Raw genomic sequence first — 20,445 nt, forward strand, 5'->3', positions numbered from 1 at the left:
TCTAATGATCAATTAGCCTTTTAACCTCTCTTGGGTAGGGGGCAGTATTTTCACGTCCGGATAAAAAACGTACCCGGTTTAATCTGGTTATTACTCCTGCCCAGAAACTAGAATATGCATATAATTTGGATAGAAAACACCCTAAAGTTTCTAAAACTGTTTGAATGGTGTCTGTGAGTATAACAGAACTCATATGGCAGGCCAAAACCTGAGAAGATTCTATACAGGAAGTGCCCTCTCTGACCATTTCTTGGCCTTCTATAGCCTCTTTATCGAAAACAGAGGATCTCTGCTGTAACGTGACATTTTCTAAGGCTCCCATAGGCTCTCAGAAGGCGGCAGAACGGGAATGATGACTCTGCAGTCCCTGGCTGAAAAACAGTAGCGCATTTGGAAAGTGGTCGATCTGAGAACAATGACACGGGCGTGCGCATGCACATGAAGACACCATTTACTTCTTTCAGTCTTTGAACGAAAACAATGTCTCCCGGTCGGAATATTATCGCTATTTTACGAGAAAAATCGCATAAAAATTGATTTTAAACAGCATTTGACATGCTTCGAAGTACGGTAATGGAATATTTGGAAACATTTTGTCACGACATGCGTCCACGCGTCACCGTTCGGATAGGGACCTGAACGCACGGACAAAACAGAGGATATTTGAACATAACTATGGATTATTTTGAACCAAAACAACATTTGTGGTTGAAGTAGAAGTCCTGGGAGTGTATTCTGACAAAGAACAGCAAAGGTAATCCAATTTTTCTTATAGTAATTCTGAGTTTAGTGAACGCCAAACTTGGTGGGTGTCAAATTAGCTAGCCCGTGATGGCGAGCTATCTACTCAGAATATTGCAAAATGTGCTTTTGCCGAAATCTATTTTAAAATCTGACACCGCGATTGCATAAAGGAGTTCTGTATCTATAATTCTTAAAATAATTGTTATGTTTTTTGTGAACGTTTATCGTGAGTAATTTAGTAAATTCACCGGAACTTTTCGGTATGTTTGCTAGTTCTGAACGTCACATGCTAATGTAAAAAGCTGGTTTTTGATATAAATATGAACTTGATTGAACAAAACATGCATGTATTGTATAACATAATGTCCTAGGAGTGTCATCTGATGAAGATCATCAAAGGTTAGTGCTGCATTTAGCTGTGGTTTTGGCTTTTGTGACATTATATGCTAGCTTGAAAAATGGGTGTGTGATTATTTCTGGCTGGGTACTCTCCTGACATAATCTAATGTTTTGCTTTCGTTGTAAAGCCTTTTTGAAATCGGACAGTGTGGTTAGATTAACGAGAGTCTTGTCTTTAAAATGGTGTAAAATAGTCATATGTTTGAGAAATTGAAGTTATAGCATTTTTAAGGTTTTTGAATATCGCGCCACTCGATTCCACTGGCTGTTGACTAGGTGGGACGATTTCGTCCCACATACCCGAGAGAGGTTAAAATGATAAACTTGGATTAGCTAACACAACGTGCCATTGGAACACAGGAGTGATGGTTGCTGATACTGGGCCTCTGTGGGCCTACGCAGTTATTCCATTAAAAAAATCTGCAAATTTCCAGCTACAATAGTCATTTACAACATTAACAGTGTCTACACTGTATTTCGGATCAATTTGATGTTATTTTAATGGACAAAAAATGTGCTTTTCTTTCAACAACAAGGACATTTCTAAGTGACCCCAAACTTTTGAACGGTTGAGTATTTTGATTTGTTTAACACTTTTCTGGTTGCTACATGATTCCATATGTGTTATTTCATTGTTTTGATTTCTTCACTATTATTCTACAATGTAGACAATAGTAAAAATTAAGAAAAACCCTTGAATGAGTAGGTGTGTCCAAACTTTTGACTGATGCTGTAGGTAAATTGCAGTTGTTCCAGAAAAAAGGTGGCACGTATCGCACTTAGATGTACACAGAGGGCAAGTGTCAGTAACATGCATGCCAGTCTCTCCAGGCTCAGAGTTGAGGAGAGATTGACTGCGTCCCTATTGATCTTTGTGTGAGGTGTTGATGTGTTGAAGGTACTGAACTGTCTGTTCAAGCAGTTGGCACACAGTTCAGACACTCATCGATACAACACAAGACATGCAACCAGAGGTCTCTTCACAGTCCCCAGGTCCAGAACAGAGGCTGGGAAATGGACAGTATTAAATAGAGCCATGACTACATGGAACTCTCTGCCACCCCAGGTAACTCAAACTAGCAATAAAACCAGTTAAAAAAAACCCAGATAAAACAACACCTTACTGCACAAAGGGGACTGTGAAGAAACATTAATTATATTTATATTGTATTGTAATTTGCACTCTACTATGTATTAGACCGAGGTATTGTGTGTACTGTATGTACTGATATGTAGGCTATGTGTGACGTTTTAAATCTATGTATTTCAGTCCTTGAACAATAATGTTCGGTACATATTTCATGTGGACCCCAGGAAGAGTAGCTGATGCTTTTGGGGATCCTAATAAATACAAACATTTTATGTAAAACCTACCTCAACCACTCCAGTACCCCTGCACATTGAAGAAGGTACTAGAACTGATCTGTGTATATACTACCACTCCAGTACCCCTGCACATTGAAGAAGGGACTGGAACTGATCTGTGTATATACTACCACTCCAGTACCCCTGCACATTGAAGAAGGTACTGGAACTGATCTGTGTATATACAACCACTCCAGTACCCCTGCACATTGAAGAAGGTACTGGAACTGATCTGTGTATATACAACCACTCCAGTACCCCTGCACATTGAAGAAGGTACTGGAACTGATCTGTGTATATACAACCACTCCAGTACCCCTGCACATTGAAGAAGGTACTGGAACTGATCTGTGTATATACAACCACTCCAGTACCCCTGCACATTGAAGAAGGTACTGGAACTGATCTGTGTATATACTACCACTCCAGTACCCCTGCACATTGAAGAAGGTACTGGAACTGATCTGTGTATATACAACCACTCCAGTACCCCTGCACATTGAAGAAGGTACTGGAACTGATCTGTGTATATACAACCACTCCAGTACCCCTGCACATTGAAGAAGGTACTGGAACTGATCTGTGTATATACAACCACTCCAGTACCCCTGCACATTGAAGAAGGGACTGGAACTGATCTGTGTATATACTACCACTCCAGTACCCCTGCACATTGAAGAAGGTACTGGAACTGATCTGTGTATATACTACCACTCCAGTACCCCTGCACATTGAAGAAGGTACTGGAACTGATCTGTGTATATACAACCACTCCAGTACCCCTGCACATTGAAGAAGGTACTGGAACTGATCTGTGTATATACTACCACTCCAGTACCCCTGCACATTGAAGAAGGTACTGGAACTGATCTGTGTATATACTCGCAGACTCGTGTTTCTTCAACCTGTATCGTACTTCTAGTGTGTTTTTAATTATTATTTTAATGTTTTATTAATTTTTATTATATATATTATTATTCTCACTGCATTGTTGGGAATGAGCTCTCATGGTAAGAACTGTTTTATACCTTTTGTATCCTGTGCACGTGGGGAATAAACTTTGAAACTTGAGAGAGGGAGGAAGAGAAAGCAGGGAGGAAGAGAAAGGAGGGAGGAAGAGAAAGGAGAGAGGGAGAGAGGGAGAGGGAGAGGGAGAGAAGGAGGGAGAGGGAGAGAGGGAGAGAGGGAGAGGGAGGGAGGGAGGGAGGGAGGGAGGGAGGGAGGGAGGGAGGGAGGGAGGGAGGGAGGGGAGGGAGGGAGGGAGGGAGGGAGGGAGGGAGGGAGGGAGGGAGGGAGGGGGGATGAACCAACATTATGACTTGTTAGTTATTTATTCATTCCCCAGTCAAATCAAAATCAAATCAAATTCCATTATATTTGTCACATGCTTTGTAAAAAGGTGTAAGCTAACATTAAAACGCTTACTTAGGGAACACTTTGGCCAGGTGTTGCACAGTGCTAGACCTTCCATGGTCAAACGCTGACGTTAAAACGGCTTTATGAATTGAATTGAATTGAGATAGACGATGATACACCATCAAACAATGGGAGTCCCGTTGTGAAGAATGATGATGATAGCCATCTGATGCCCTTGAAGAGACCATACTGTACTTCTCTCGACAGAACATAGAGTCCTCCTTTTTTGTCTTACAGAATGCTTCACCCTGAATTAACATGGCGTCCATGCTGTCTGTATGGTCTTTGTGTGAATATACACTTAGTCTGAGTGTATAAAACATTAGGAACACCTGTTCATTCCATGACATAGAATGACCAGGTGAATTTAGGTGAAAGCTATGATCCCTTGCCTTGAGACAATTGAGGCATGGATTGGGTCTGTGTGCCATTCAGAGGGTAAATGGGCAAGACAACATATTTAAGTGCCTTCTAACGGGGTATGGTAGTAGGTGCCAGGTGCACCGGTTTGTGTCAAGAACTGCAATGCTGCTGGGTTTTTCATGTTCAACAGTTTCCCGTGTGTATCAAGAAGGGCCCACTACCCAAAGGACATCCAGCCAACTTGGCACAACTGTGGGAAGCATTGAAGTCAACATGGGCCAGCATCCCCATGGAATGCTTTCGTCACCTTGTAGTGTCCATGCCCCGACAAATTCAGGCTGTTCTGAGGACAAAAGGGGTTGCAACTCAAGGTGTTCCTAGTGTTTGGTATTCTCACTGTAGTTATTCCTTAGAGAGTAGCACAGATAGAGATTTCTATATAGCTCAGTCCCAACAGAGCAAGACATTACTATGTGATTTTTATATCTAGAATCCATCTCCAAATGCATCACAGTCTCGTCTCGGAGTCTCTCAGTGGAGATGCCCCAAGTCATAGCTGATCCAGATATCAACACACACACACACACACACACACACACACACACACACACACACACACACACACACACACACACACACCACACACACACACACACACACACACACACACACACACACACACACACACACACACACACACACACACACACACGACTTCTCTAGAGAGAAAGAGACAAATATACCCTGCAGAGAGATGACTTCTCTAGAGAGAAAGAGACAAATATACCCTGCAGAGAGACAACTTCTCTAGAGAGAGAGAGACAAATATGCCCTACCCAGTATGATTGGAAACAGAGAGGGATTGATGGATCCTGGAATTATAGAATTGGATATCATATTCATTGTATTGATATTACATTCATTGTTTTTCTTATAAAAAAAAGCTATTGTTTTACTTCAAGGACAAAATCGGAGATACTTGACTTTAACAGGAGAGTTGACTTACTGGATCATAGTGAGGGAACATATTTACCACACAGCACATAGGAAAATACACTGAAGCCACTAGACAAAGAGAGGGGGTCGGTGGTGCTCTAAACCACAAGCAGTGAGATGAAGAAACTGGAGAGAGGGCAGAACACTCACGTCTATCCTCAGGAATCAATTAGCCAACGCAAATTAAAAGCCAGATGCCGGGAGGCTGGGAGGGCATAATACTATGAGTCAGAGATCATCGACAGTATAGGAGACGAAGGAGGGAGATAGGAAGGGGGGGAGAGGGTAGTTTGAGGAAGGAAGGGTAGTTTGTGGAAGGAAGTGTAGTTCGGGAGAAGGAGGGGGTGGGAGAGGTGGAGAAGGAAGGAGAGGTGGAGGGGTGCGTGGAGTAAGGGGTATGGTAGATGCGTCTGTGCGTGCATGCATGCCTGTTTCTGTATGGGGGGTCCTGCTCCCTCTCTCTTCGGCAACGGCATGCACCCTCTTTGTGACTTACTCGATCTCTGCCAAAACAATATCTCCTGAGTGAAATAGCTCTATTGCCCCTGTCATGTCGTTGCCCTCTTTGGGTTTTCTATGTACCATCCCCCTACCTCTCCCCTCCCAGGCTCTGGGAGAGCGGTCGTAAATTCCTATGAGGAGATTCCTATGAGTGTTTTCATAGAGAGACAAAGGAATTCTTCCACCTCAGAGGACTGGAGAACCGAACAACATTTATGTTCTGGAGAAGGTATAAAAGATCGGTGAAGAGTCCAGCTACGAACTGGTCCATTTGGTACAATTTTGTGAAACTCATGAGAGACAATACGGCCACATTACCATGGCTCTGTTTATATCATAGCCTCAGTTGTGAGACTTACATCTAATGGTTATATAAAATTAATGAATAAGGATAAAGCTATTTGGAATATGTTGGGATGCTTATAAGATGTTAATGTGAGAGAATTGTATTTTCTGTTTAAAGTTTTACCAAGTCATCGGCACGCCCCATGAACAGACGGGACCTGGCGTCATGAGACAGCCTTTTTCTGTCATTCCGAATATAACCCCCACCCAGGGATTCTATCAGCAGAACAGCTTACTTTGAGAACAAGAGGGCCAAGGTTTGACCATGCATTCCTCGTTCTGAACTTTAACCATACCACGCGGTTAAACTCTTAGACTATTGATACCGACAGAATAATAACAAGTCTTTGATGTTAATTACTAGTCTGCAGCTAGGAATTCGGTATCATTGAACGCGAAGACCGACAACTGCCGAAAACATCTATTCTATAACGACATTATTGAATGTCACTCTGAACTACCCATTTTAACCACGACAGAGAGAGAGAGCGAGAGAGAGAGAGAGAGAGAGAGAGAGAGAGAGAAGGCGGACAGACTCGCCAACAGAACAAAACTCTCCAACAAAGATCCCGACAACACACTGAGCGTAAATATATATATTGATTGCAATTGTTCCCGAATGAGTGAGCATTCATGTGCAAAGGATTAGCATTTCAATTGTTAATATTTATCAACTCTGTAATGTCTTCTCTGCTGACCCCACTCCCCTTTTTGTCTAAGAAGCCACCATGCCGGTTTAGCCCACTAGGGCACATTCTCCTATCATTTCCTTGTAACCATATCTGTTTGTTATGCATTTCTGTGAATTACTTAGATTAGTAAATAAATGATTTTAAGTCAATTGATGTATGGATGACTCATAGTGAAGACTGGGTTCGTGCAGATAACCAACAATTTACGACGTTTGGAATGAGACTGACGTGAGGTAAACTAACACATCATTAATCAGAGGACTCATAGATCAGATATTATAACATCTGAAAGTTATATTAGGAAAATTATAACTTTGTAATCTGAATATTTTCCTTGGTGCCCCGACCTCCTAGTTAATTACAGTTACACGATTAATCAGTTTAATCGCGTAATAATAATTACAGAGAGTTATTTCATAAACATGCCTTCAGTTTAATGATGCCAAAGACACGACACCCCACAGACAAACAACCTTTTAAGGACTGTGTGATTCAGTCAGGGCCCTGTTTACACAATAGAGTCAAAGTCTCTTACTGTTCTGCCATTGATATCTATGGGCAGGAACTGATTGTGGCAGAGATAGGAATGGAGAATAAATACATTGAGGGATAAAAGCTGTGGGATAGGGGGTGCATAGGCCAGAACTGGCTGTTAGCTGGGGCGGAGACAGAGGCAGAGAGAGAGAGAGTTAACAACAGGAGGCGGTGTGTTGAAGTTGATCTCGGTAGGGCAGGATGTGGCTGAGGCAGGGGTAGGCAGGGACAGACAGAGGAATAGAGATAATGGGATGGAGTGATAGTAGGGCTTTAATATGGACCCTCACCAGTGTGTTGAAGTTGATCTCCTGCGGCAGGATGAGGCCACAGGCCAGGCAGTCCCCCTGGCATTCACTACAGTGTCCCGGGACACACAGACACAGCAGCAGCAGGGACCAGAGAGGGGTCTTCATGGTCCTCAGTATCCTAACTACGGAGACAATAGGGTCAGCCTGGGACAGGACAGGGGAGAGAGATCAGAGGTCAATTCACTGTCTTCTGTTCAGTCATAATTTACTGTGAACAGCCAGACTGAAATGGAGGAGGGGGAGGGAAAGACAGAGAGAGAGAGAGAGAGAGAGAGAGAGAGAGAGAGAGAGAGAGAGAGAGAGAGAGAGAGAGAGAGAGCGAGAGAGAGAGAGAGAGAGAGAGAGAAAGGACCGCCCGACAAGATAAGTGAAAAACACTAATGCCTTTGTTTGTCTGGGTGTGTTATTGTTTAACCCCCCCCCCCCCAATCCACCCGTGTTGACAACAGCGACGGAAGAAAAACAACAGCTGTTTGTACCTCATTAAACAGACTCATCATCGCCTTAATTGAAGTCTGAATTAGTCCTTCTTGCAGGGAGCACAATAGCCAAAAGAAACAGGGTAATTTACGAGGGAATTCTTTGTTTTACTGGATTAGTCATCAGGAAGAGATGGGAGATATGGAGAGATATAGAGAGAGGAATCCGAAACTGTGTTGCATTTGTAACAGATAGAGAACAAGGAATAATGTACATACACACACACACACACAAGCATGAAATCTTGCGGGCACACCATCTTTATCTCAGTGATGCAAACACATACTCATAATGCCCAAAACTGCAATTAATAGGTGTGTATCTATTATGAAATATAAATAATTAGAGCATAAACTTGTTTGGCATGAACATTTTAATCGTACTGAAAGTTTTAATTAATTTACCGTAATGATGGGGTAAAAATGATTCACTTTTATCATTCATTTCCTGAGAGCAGCATACCAAAACTTATTTAAACTAGTTTGTCATAGCAGCTACTCTTCCTGGGGTCCACACAAAACATGAAACATAATACAGAATGACATAATACAGAACATCAATAGACAAGAACAGCTCAAAGACAGAACTACATTTTTAAAAAGGCACACGTAGCCTACATATCAATACATACACACAAACTATCTAGGTCAAATAGGGGAGAGGCGTTGTGCCGCTAGGTGTTGCTTTATCTGTTTTTTGAAACCAGGTTTGCTGTTTATTTGAGTAGTATGAGATGGAAGGAAGTTCCATGCAATTAGGGCTCTATATAATACTGTACACTTTCTTGAATTTGTTCTGGATTTGGAGACTGTGAAAAGACCCCTGGTGGCATGTCTGGTGCGGTAAGTGTGTGTGTCAGAGCTGTGTGTAAGTTGACTATGCAAACAATTTGGGATTTTCAACACATTGTTTCTTATAAAAAGAAGAAGTGATGCAGTCAGTCTCTCCTCAACTCTTAGCCAAGAGAGACTGCCAGGCATAGTATTTAGTATAGTATATCTGATTACAATTAAGAGCAAATGTGCCGCTCTGTTCTGGGCCAGCTGCAGCTTAACTAGGTCTTTCCTTGTAGCACTGGACCACACGGATGGACAATAATCAAGATTAGACAAAACTAGAGCCTGCAAAACTTACTTTTTGGAGTGTGGTGTCAAAAAAGCAGAGCGTCTCTTTATTACGGACAGCACTCTCCCCATCTTTACAACCATTGAATCTATTTGTTTTAACCATGACAGTTTACAATCTAAAATAACGGCAAGTAATTTAGTCTCCTCAACTTGTTCAACAGCCACACCATTCATTATCCAGAATTTAAGGAATGATTTGTACCAAATACAATGCTCTTAGTTTTAGAGATGTTCAGAACCAGTTTATTACAGGCCACCCATTCCAAAACAGACTGCAACTCTTTGTTAAGGGTTTCAGTGACTTCATTAGCTGTGGTTGCTGATGTGTATACGGTTGAATCATCAGCATACATGGACACACATGCTTTGTTTAATGCCAGTGGCAGGTCATTGGTGAAAATAGAAAAGAGTAGAGGGCTTGGAGTGCTGCCCTGCGGTACACCACACTTTACATGTTTGACATTAGAGAAGCTTCCATTAAATAAAACCATCTGTGTTCTATTAGATAGATAGCTCTGAATCCACAATATGGCAGAGGTTGAAAAGCCATAACACATACGTTTTTCAACAACAGGTTATGGTCAATAATATCAAAGGCTGCACTGAAATCTAACAGTACAGCTCCCACAATCTTCTTATTATCAATTTCTTTCAACCAATCATCAGTCATTTGTTTCAGTGCTGTACATGTTGAGTGCCCTTCTCTATAAGCATGCTGAAAGTCTGTTGTTCATTTATTTACAGAGAAATAGCATTGTATTTGGTCAAACACAATTTTTTCCAATAGTTTGCTAAGAGCTGGCAGCAAGTTTATAGGTCTGCTGTTAAAACCAGTAGAGGCCGCTTTACCGCTCTTGGGGGGCGAAATTACTTTGCCTTCCCTCCATGCCTGAGGACAAAGACTTTCCTCTAGGCTCAGATTAAAGATATGACAGATAGGAGTGGCTATAGAGTCAGCTACCATCCTCAGTAGCTTTCCATCCATGTTGTCAATGCTAGGAGGTTTTTCATTATTGATCGATAACAATAATTTCCCCATCTCTCACACACTAACTTTACAAAATTCAAACTTGCAATGTTTTTCTTTCATTATTTGTTTTTTTTTATGCATGAATACAATTGCTCACTGTTCATTGTTGGCATTTCCTGCCTACGTTTGCCCACTTTGCCAATGAAATAATCATTAAAATAATTGTCAAATGGTTTTGTGATGAATAAGCCATCTGATTCAATGAAAGATGGAGTTGGATTTGTCTTTCTGCCCATAATTTCATTTATATTATTGATCTTGGCCTCATAATACAGTTTCTTCTTCTTTTTGCTGAGTTTAGTCACATAATTTCTCAATTTGCAGTAAGTCAGCCAGTCAGATGTGCAGCCAGACTCATTAGCCACAACCTTTTGCTCCATCTCTTTCAACCATGCAGTTGTTCAATTCCTCATCAATCCATGGAGCCTTAACAGTTCTAACAGTCAATTTCTTAACAGGTGCATGTTCATCAATAATTGGAAGAAGCAATTTCATAAATTCATCAAGTGCAGTGTCTGGATGCTCCTCATGAATCACATCAGACCAACAAACATATTTAACTTCATCCACATAAGAGTCACAGAAAAATATTTTGTACAATCTCTTATACGCTATTTTAGGCCCAACTGTTGGAACTTTGGCTTTCCTGGACATAACCACTATATTGTGATCACTGATTCCAATGGGTACGGATACAGCTTTAGAACAAAGTTCTACAGTATTAGAAAAAATGTGATCGATACTGTCACGACTTCCGCCGAGGTCGGGCGGCGTTCGGCGGTCGACGTCACCGGCCTTCTAGCCAACGCCAATCCACTTTTCATTTTCCATTTGTTTTGTGTTTGTTTTACACCCCTGGTTTCAATTCCCCAATTACATGTTCATTATTTAACCCTCTGTTTTCCCCATGGTTTTTGTGCGTGATTGTTTTATGTATGTTCGGTCCGTTATTGTGGGCTTGGTATTACGACATGTTATTAGAATATTTGAGTAAAGTTACTTGTGTTACTCATCTCTGCTGTCCTGCGCCTGACTCCTCTGCACCAGCTACACCCAGACCACTACAGATACATGTGGATGATCCTGTTCCTGTAAACACCCTGGTAGGTTGATGAATAACCTGAACCAGATTAAAGGCACTGGTTACAGTGAGAAGCTTCCTCTTGAGCAGACAGCTTGATGAAAACCAGTCAATACTCATGTCCCCAAGAAAGTAGACCTCTCTGTTTACATCACATACACTATCAAGCATTTCACACATATTATTTAGATACTGACTGTTAGCACATGGTGGCCTATAGTAACACCCCAAAAGAAAAGGCTTTAGATGAGCCAAGTGAACCTCCAACCACAACACTTCAATAACACTTGACATAACATCTTCTATAAGCATTACAGGGATATGGCTCTGAATATATACAGCAACACCTCCCCCATAAGCATTCCTGTCTCTTCTATAGATGTTATATCCTTGTATTGCTACTGCTGTATCATCAAATGAATTATTTAAGTGAGTCTCAGAAATGGCTAATATATGAATGTTATCTGATGTTAGTAATTTATTGATTTCATGAACCTTATTTATAAGGATACATTTATTAATATGGGCTATTTTCAGCCCTTTCCTGGGTAGCTTAAAGGATGAGTATGATTGTAGAATATAATGTGTGAATGAACCCAGATAACAAAAGGGAAAAGTAGTTATCTTCACAGTAGTCTCTCCCCTGTGTTTTTAGCTTTTCAAGAACTGTATTGGGTTTAGTGTGCCAATGGGAAATGCAGGCCCCAATGCAGCATCACAAACATTCCCATGCATTTTCCATATAACCTAAAAGTGTACAACAAATCAACAGTCTCTTCTGTATGAGACATGGATATATACACAGAAAAGAACATAACATATCCAGGGAGCACAGACCATTCACCTGCGACGCCAAGGGGAAATAGTGCTGCAAAGAAAAAGTACAGTGTGTTGTCCATTGTTGTCACTCTACGTCATTCCATTGAGTGCAGTACAAGACAGTGCCTGCATTTGATTAACACTCTATAGCAGTTCTCTCCAACCCTAGAACAGCTAAAGAAAGTCTGGCAGTGGCAAGTGATTATTAAGTACGGGAGTGAATTAAGAATACTACGCAGGGATCTGGCAGGGCGGACACAGGAGGGGTTGGCGATGGTGTGCTCTTAAAACCACCTTATTGATTTTTAGCTTGGCCTGTGGCTCGTGGCTAGACATAGGAAGACAAGTTGAAGAGAAGGTAATAAGATTGTGGCTGAAGCATGATATTCTTGGTGGATGTTTTATAAAGTAACTACAGTATATGGACTGTTTGATAGACAAAGGACCATACAGTATATGGACTGTTTGATAGACCAAGGACCATACAGTATATGGACTGTTTGATAGACCAAGGACCATACAGTATATGGACTGTTTGATAGACAAAGGACCATACAGTATATGGACTGTTTGATAGACCAAGGACCGTACAGTATATGGACTGTTTGATAGACAAAGGACCATACAGTATATGGACTGTTTGATAGACCAAGGACCGTACACTATATGGACTGTTTGATAGACCAAGGACCATACAGTATATGGACTGTTTGATAGACAAAGGACCATACAGTATATGGACTGTTTGATAGACCAAGGACCATACAGTATATGGACTGTTTGAAAGACAAAGGACCGTACAGTATATGGACTGTTTGATAGACCAAGGACCGTACACTATATGGACTGTTTGATAGACCAAGGACCATACAGTATATGGACTGTTTGATAGACCAAGGACCATACACTATATGGACTGTTTGATAGACCAAGGACCATGCACTATATGGACTGTTTGATAGACCAAGGACCATACAGTATATGGACTGTTTGATAGACCAAGGACCATACAGTATATGGACTGTTTGATAGACCAAGGACCATACACTATATGGACAGTTTGATAGACCAAGGACCGTACACTATATGGACAGTTTGATAGACAAAGGACCATACAGTATATGGACTGTATATGGCAGGGGTAATCAAAACCCAGCCTGGAGGTCTGGAGTGCCCTGCTGGTTATCTTTTCTACCTGGTAGGTAATAAATTCTTGATTGATGTCACTGGTTGGCCAGAAAGTCCACTAAACTGGTGTCTCCGGTCTGATCCAGTCCGTGATTATCTGTCTCGAAGGCGCTAGTGAAGGCACTGGAAAAAGGAAAGAAAGGCTGAAAAGCACTAGTACTTCTAGACTCAAGGTCTGGATGTGAGAAAAGGGGACATGGGATTGAAATGAGATATGAGATGCCCAAGGAGTTAACACTGTACTCTTTAATTGATTTATTCAACCTTTATTTTGACAGGGAGTCATGTCTTACCAAGGTCTCTTTTCCAGGTGAGCCCTGTAACTATAAAATATACACATCAATATAATACAAAAAGCACGACAGAGATACAAAACACAGTCATAGAAAACAAAACCATTTTACATGAAACATGTCCTCAATCTGCAGTCTGAAATGCCCTAGAGGCACAAAATCATCCAATTTTAGGGGTTTGGAAATTTTCACTCTTCGCTCGACAACAAGTGCTCTTACCTAGTCACTAAAACTGTTTATTGTATGCTTGTTGCAGGGGTAGCTCATCCAGATACATTACTGATAAGAAATAGGGAGACTCCCTCGATGAGAGTTCATTACTAGACAAAAGCAGCCATGCCAGTATCAGTACCAGTGTTAAATACCATTGGGTCTGAGCCACTTATAGGATTGACAAATGAGCCGTGTGCTGAAAGCACCATTGGGTTCTCAAACTCCATTGAGCACCCGTGTGTGTGTGTGTGTGTGTGTGTGTGTGTGTGTGTGTGTGTGTGTGTGTGTGTGTGTGTGTGTGTGTGTGTGTGTGTGTGTGTGTGTGTGTGTGTGTGTGTGTGTGTGTGTGTGTGTGATGGTGGGACAAGGGATTTTCCCCTGAGAAACAGACATTTAGAATGACTGACGATGTCACTATCGATAGGAAGTAATCATCAGGAAGGAAAATGGAGTAGAAAGAGAATAATTAAGCAATAAGGTGCGCGGGTGTGTGGTATATGGCCAATATACCACGGCTAAAGGCTGTTCTTATCCATAACGCAGCACAGAGTGCCTAGATACAGCCCTTGGCCTTGGTATATTGGCCATATACCACAAATCCTTGAGGTGCCTTATTGCTGTTATAAACTGGTTACCAACATAATTAGAACAATAAACAAGTAATTTTGCGTCATACCGCTGGTATATTGTCTGATATACCACAGCTTTCAGCCAATCAGCATCCAGGACCCAAACTACCCAGTTTCTAAGAAAGTATTAGGACATCAGAACAGGGTGTGGTTGTGGACAAGTGTGAAAATGCACTCCAAAGTCATGGATAATTGGGTCAATCCATAAGGCTGCTAAATAGTCAATTTATGGTACCCAAACTATCTGTACTGACTCGACGCACACTCACTAGACTATATATACACACCATATACACACACACTCACTAGACTATATATACACACACTCACTAGACTATATATACACACCATCTACACACACTCACTAGACTATATATACACACCATATACACACGCACTCACTAGACTATATATACACACACTCATTAGACTATATATACACACCATCTACACACACTCACTAGACTATATATACACACCATATACACACACACTCACTAGACTATTTATACACACCATATACACACTCACTCGACTATATATACACACCATATACACACACTCACTAGACTATATATACACACCACATACACACTCACTAGACTATATATACACACCATCTACACACACTCACTAGACTATATATACACACCATATACACACTCACTAGACTATATACACACTATATACACACTCACTAGACTATATATAAACACCATATACACACTCACTAGACTATATATACTGTCACGGTCGTTGTAGTAAGTGGACCAAAGCGCAGCGGGTCGAGTGCTCATTTTCACTTTTATTTTGAACACTTAAATAAACAAAACAATAACCGAACTAACAGTCTTGCAGGTTAAACACAGCAGTGCAAAGAACAACCTCCCACAATTCCCATAACAAACATACTCCTAAATATAGGACCTTCAATCAGAGGCAACGATAAACAGCTGCCTCCAATTGAAGGCCCCAATCCCAATACCTAAACATAGATCTAAACACCCTAGCACAGACATAGAAATATACATAGAACTTAACCAAAAAACCCCGGACTAATAAATCAAACACCCCTCTACATAAACACATGCTGAAACACACCATGAACCATCTAAAACAAACACCCCCTGCCACGTCCTGACCAAACTATAATAACAAATAACCCCTATTACTGGTCAGGACGTGACATATACACACTCACTAGACTATATAGACACACACCATATACACACTCACTAGAGTATATATACATGCATAAGGACAAATATTTAGAGGAATTGCAGCTATTGTAACTGTCAGAAAAGCCCTCTAAAAGCATAGGAAAATTATGATAAAAGAAAAACAGGAATTACTTGCACTTTAGTCCAACATATTGTGTTATCATTGCACTTATTAGCCTTTAAAGTAGAGGGGGAGGCCTAGACAGACAAAAATAATCGCCAATGGGTAAATAATCCAGATTGAACTCTTTCCTGGAGATGAGTCATTTGTTTTACATTTCCTAGCCTTGATGAGGACACTGCGGTAATGAGAAAAGTGTTAAGAGAACAACAGAAATAGAAGACTGATGACGTCACCGGAACCACAGAATCAGAATGGATTCTAATTCAAATTCTTTGTCCGGAACATTCTTCTGTGGAAAAGCATTGTGTGTCTAACATGGTGAACGTTCAAGACCAGAACATACAGCATAATCACATAGCTAGAACTGAAATGGAATTAAAGTTGGTATACTAGAGCCAGAGAGAGAGAGAGTGAAGGAGGGATTTGCGGTTTGCCAATGTTGGTGCATAGCAGCATACCATTCAACATCTCTGAGATAGAGACATTATTTTGGATGTTTTTTACTTAGACATCCAAAGTCAGACAGCATATTGCCAGGCACAATACTGTATTGTCTATTCTTTCCCCAGTGTCTGGAGAGTTTGACCTGCAGCTCTCATTCTACCCTTCACACCTCCAGCCCCTCTTCAGGTCCCCCTCTCCGGGTCCTCCTCTCCAGGTCCCCCTCTCCCAATAACCCAGCTGTAATCTCTTAATTAACTGGCTTGTTACTGAGGAAGTCACTTAATTAAACACAGTAATTGGGTCAATCCATAAGGCTGCTAAATAGTCAATTTATGGTCCCCAAACTATCTGCACTGACTCTATCTGCACTGACCCTACGCACACTCACTAGACTATATATACACACCATATATACACTCACTAGACTATATATACACACCATATATACACTCACTAGACTATATATACACACCATATACACATTCACTAGACTATATATACACACCATATACACACACTCACTAGACTATATATACACACCATATACACACTCACTAGACTATATATACACACTCACTAGACTATATATACACACCATATATACACTCACTAGACTATATGTACACACCATATACACATTCACTAGACTATATATACACACCATATACACACTCACTAGACTATATATACACACCATATACACATTCACTGGACTATATATACACACCATATACACATTCACTGGACTATATATACACACCATATACACACTAACTAGACTATATATACACACACCATATACACACACTCACTAGACTATATATACACAAACTCACTAGACTATATATACACACCATATACACACTCACTAGACTATATATACACACCATATACACACTCACTAGACTATATATAAACACCATATACACACTCACTAGACTATATATACACACCATATACACACTCACTAGACTATATATACACACCATATATACACTCACTAGACTATATATACACACCATATATACACTCACTAGACTATATATACACACCATATACACACTCACTAACCTACAAAGCATTACATGGGCTTGCTCCTACCTATCTTTCCGATTTGGTCCTGCCGTACATACCTACACGTACGCTACGGTCACAAGACGCAGGCCTCCTAATTGTCCCTAGAATTTCTAAGCAAACGGCTGGAGGTAGGGCTTTCTCCTATAGAGCTCCATTTTTATGGAATGGTCTGCCTACCAATGTGAGAGACGCAGACTCAGTCTCAACCTTTAAGTCTTTACTGAAGACTTATCTCTTCAGTAGGTCCTATGATTAAGTATAGTCTGGCCCAGGAGTGTGAAGGTGAACGGAAAGGCTGGAGCAACGAACCGCCCTTGCTGTCTCTGCCCCTCTTTCCACTGGGATTCTCTGCCTCTAACCCTTTTACAGAGGCTGAGTCACTGGCCTACTGGTGTTCTTCCATGCCGTCCATGGGAGGGGTGCGTCACTTGAGTGGGTTGAGTCACTGACGTGGTCTTCCTGTCTGGGTTGGCGCCCCCCCCCCCCCCCTTGGGTTGTGCCATGGCGGAGAAGTTGTGGGCTATACTCGGCCTTGTCTTAGGACGGTAAGTTGGTGGTTGGAGACATCCCTCTAGTGGTGTGGGGGCTGTGCTTTGGCAAAGTGGGTGGGGTTATATCCTGCCTGTTTGGCCCTGTCCGGGGGTATCATCGGATGGGGCCACAGTGTCTTCTGATCCCTCCTGTCTCAGCCTCCAGTATTTATGCTGCAGTAGTTTATGTGTCGGGGGGCTAGGGTCAGTCTGTTACATCTGGAGTATTTCTCTTGTCTTATCCGGTGTCCTGTGTGTATTTAAATATGCTCTCTCTAATTCTCTCTTTCTCTCTTTCTGTCTTTCTCTCGGAGGACCTGAGCCCTAGGACCATGCCTCAGGACTACCTGGTATGATGACTCCTTGCTGTCCCCAGTCCACCTGGCCGTGCTGCTGCTCCAGTTTCAACTGTTCTGCCTGCGGCTATGGAACCCTGACCTGTTCACCGGACGTGCTTGTTGCACCCTCGACAACTACTATGATTATTATTATTTGACCATGCTGGTCATTTATGAACATTTTAACATTTTAACATTTTGACCATGTTCTGTTATAATATCCACCCGGCACAGCCAGAAGAGGACTGGCCACCCCTCATAGCCTGGTTCCTCTCTAGGTTTCTTCCTAGGTTTTTGGCCTTTCTAGGGAGTTTTTCCTAGGGAGTTTTTCCTAGCCACCGTGCTTCTTTCACATGCTTTGCTTGCTGTTTGGGGTTTTAGGCTGGGTTTCTGTACAGCACTTTGAGAATATCAGCTGATGTACGAAGGGCTATATAAAAATTAATTTGATTTGATATATATACACACCATATACACACTCAGTAGACTATATATACACACCATATACACACTCACTAGACTATATACACACCATATACACACTCACTAGACTATATATACACACCATATACACACTCACTAGACTATATACACACCACATACACACTCACTAGACTATATATACACACCATATACACACTCACTAGACTATATATACACACACTCATTTGTCTATATATACACACCATATACACACTCACTAGACTATATATACACACCATATACACACTAACTAGACTATATATACACACCATATACACACTCACTAGACTATATATACACACCATATACACACACCATATACACACTCAGCAGACTATATACACACACTCACTAGACTATATATACACACCATATACACACTCACTAGACTATATATACACACCATATACACACTCACTAGACTATATATACACACCATATACACACACACTAGACTATATATACACACCATATACACACTCACTAGACTATATATACACACCATATACAGTACCAGTCAAAAGTTTGGACACATCTACTCATTCAAGGGTTTTTCTTTATTTTAACTAGTGAAGACATCAAAACTATGAAATAATACATATTGAATCATGTAGTAACCAAAAAAGTGTTAAACAAATGAAAATATACGTTATATTTTAGATTCTTCAAAGAAGCCACGCATTGCCTTGATGACAGCTTTGCACAGTCTTGGTATTCTCTCGACCAGCTTCACGAGGAATGCTTTTCCAACAGTCTTGAAGGAGTTCCCACATATGCTGAGCACTTGTTGGCTGGTTTTCCTTCACTCTGCGGTCCAACTCATCCCAAACCATCTCAATTGGGTTGAGGTCGGGTGATTGTGGAGGCCAGGTCATCTGATGCAGCACTCCATCACTCTCCTTCTTGGTCAAATTGCCCTTACACAGCCTAGAGGTGTGTTCTGGGTCATTGTCCTGTTGAAAAACAAATGATAGTCCGAGATGGGATGGCGTTTCACTGCAGAATGCTGTGGTGGCCATGTTGGTTAAGTGTGCCTTGAATTCTAAATAAATCACAGACAGTGCCACCAGCAAAGCACCCCCACACCATCACACCTCCTCCACCTGGCCTACCAGGTTAAATAAAGGTGCTTTTTTTTATGCTTCACGGTGGGAACGACACATGCGGAGATCATCCGTTCACCTACTCTGCATCTCACAAAGACACGGTGGTTGGAACCAACAGATTTCCACCGGTCTAATGTCCATTGCTCATGTTTCTTGCCCCAAGCAAGTCTCTTCTTCTTATTAGTGTCCTTTAGTAGTGGTTTCTTTGCAGCAATTCGACCATGAAGGCCTGATTCACTCAATCTCCTCTGAAAAGTTGATGTTGAGATGTGTCTGTTATTTGAACTCTTTGAAGAATTTCTTTAGGCTGCAGTCTGAGGTGCAGTTAACCCTAATAAGCTTATCCTCTGCAGCAAATGTACATCTGGGTCTTCTTTTCCTGTGGCAAATTGATCAGAAATACAGTGTAGACATTGTTAATGACTATTGTATGACTATTGTAGCTGAAAACGGCTGATTTGTTATGGAATATCTACATAGGCCCATTATCAGCAACCATCACTCCTGTGTTCCAATAGCACGTTGTGTTAGCTAATCCAAGTTATAATTTTAAAAGGCTAATTGATCATTAGAAAACCCCTTTGCGATTATGTTAGC

General features: G+C 41.3%; 1 protein-coding gene across 3 annotated transcripts in view; it reads right to left on the bottom strand.

The window, feature by feature from the left end:
- Positions 1 to 20,445, bottom strand: part of LOC106567684 (prepronociceptin) — a 38,986-nt gene that overhangs the window by 3,990 nt on the left and 14,551 nt on the right. For 2 of the 3 annotated variants that reach the window (XM_014137299.3, XM_014137452.3), the window contains exon 2: positions 7,646 to 7,810. In XM_014137299.3, coding sequence (XP_013992774.1) covers positions 7,646 to 7,771 — 126 coding nt within the window. In that variant the 5' untranslated portion in view covers positions 7,772 to 7,810. Of the gene's footprint in view, positions 1 to 7,645; positions 7,811 to 13,398; positions 13,524 to 20,445 lie in introns of those variants that run through there. The other variant, XM_045714682.2, reaches the window with a different exon arrangement.

This window comes from Salmo salar, chromosome 01 (genome assembly GCF_965601325.2).
Source record: "Salmo salar chromosome 01, fSalSal1, whole genome shotgun sequence".
Classification (NCBI taxonomy): Eukaryota; Metazoa; Chordata; class Actinopteri; order Salmoniformes; family Salmonidae; genus Salmo; species Salmo salar.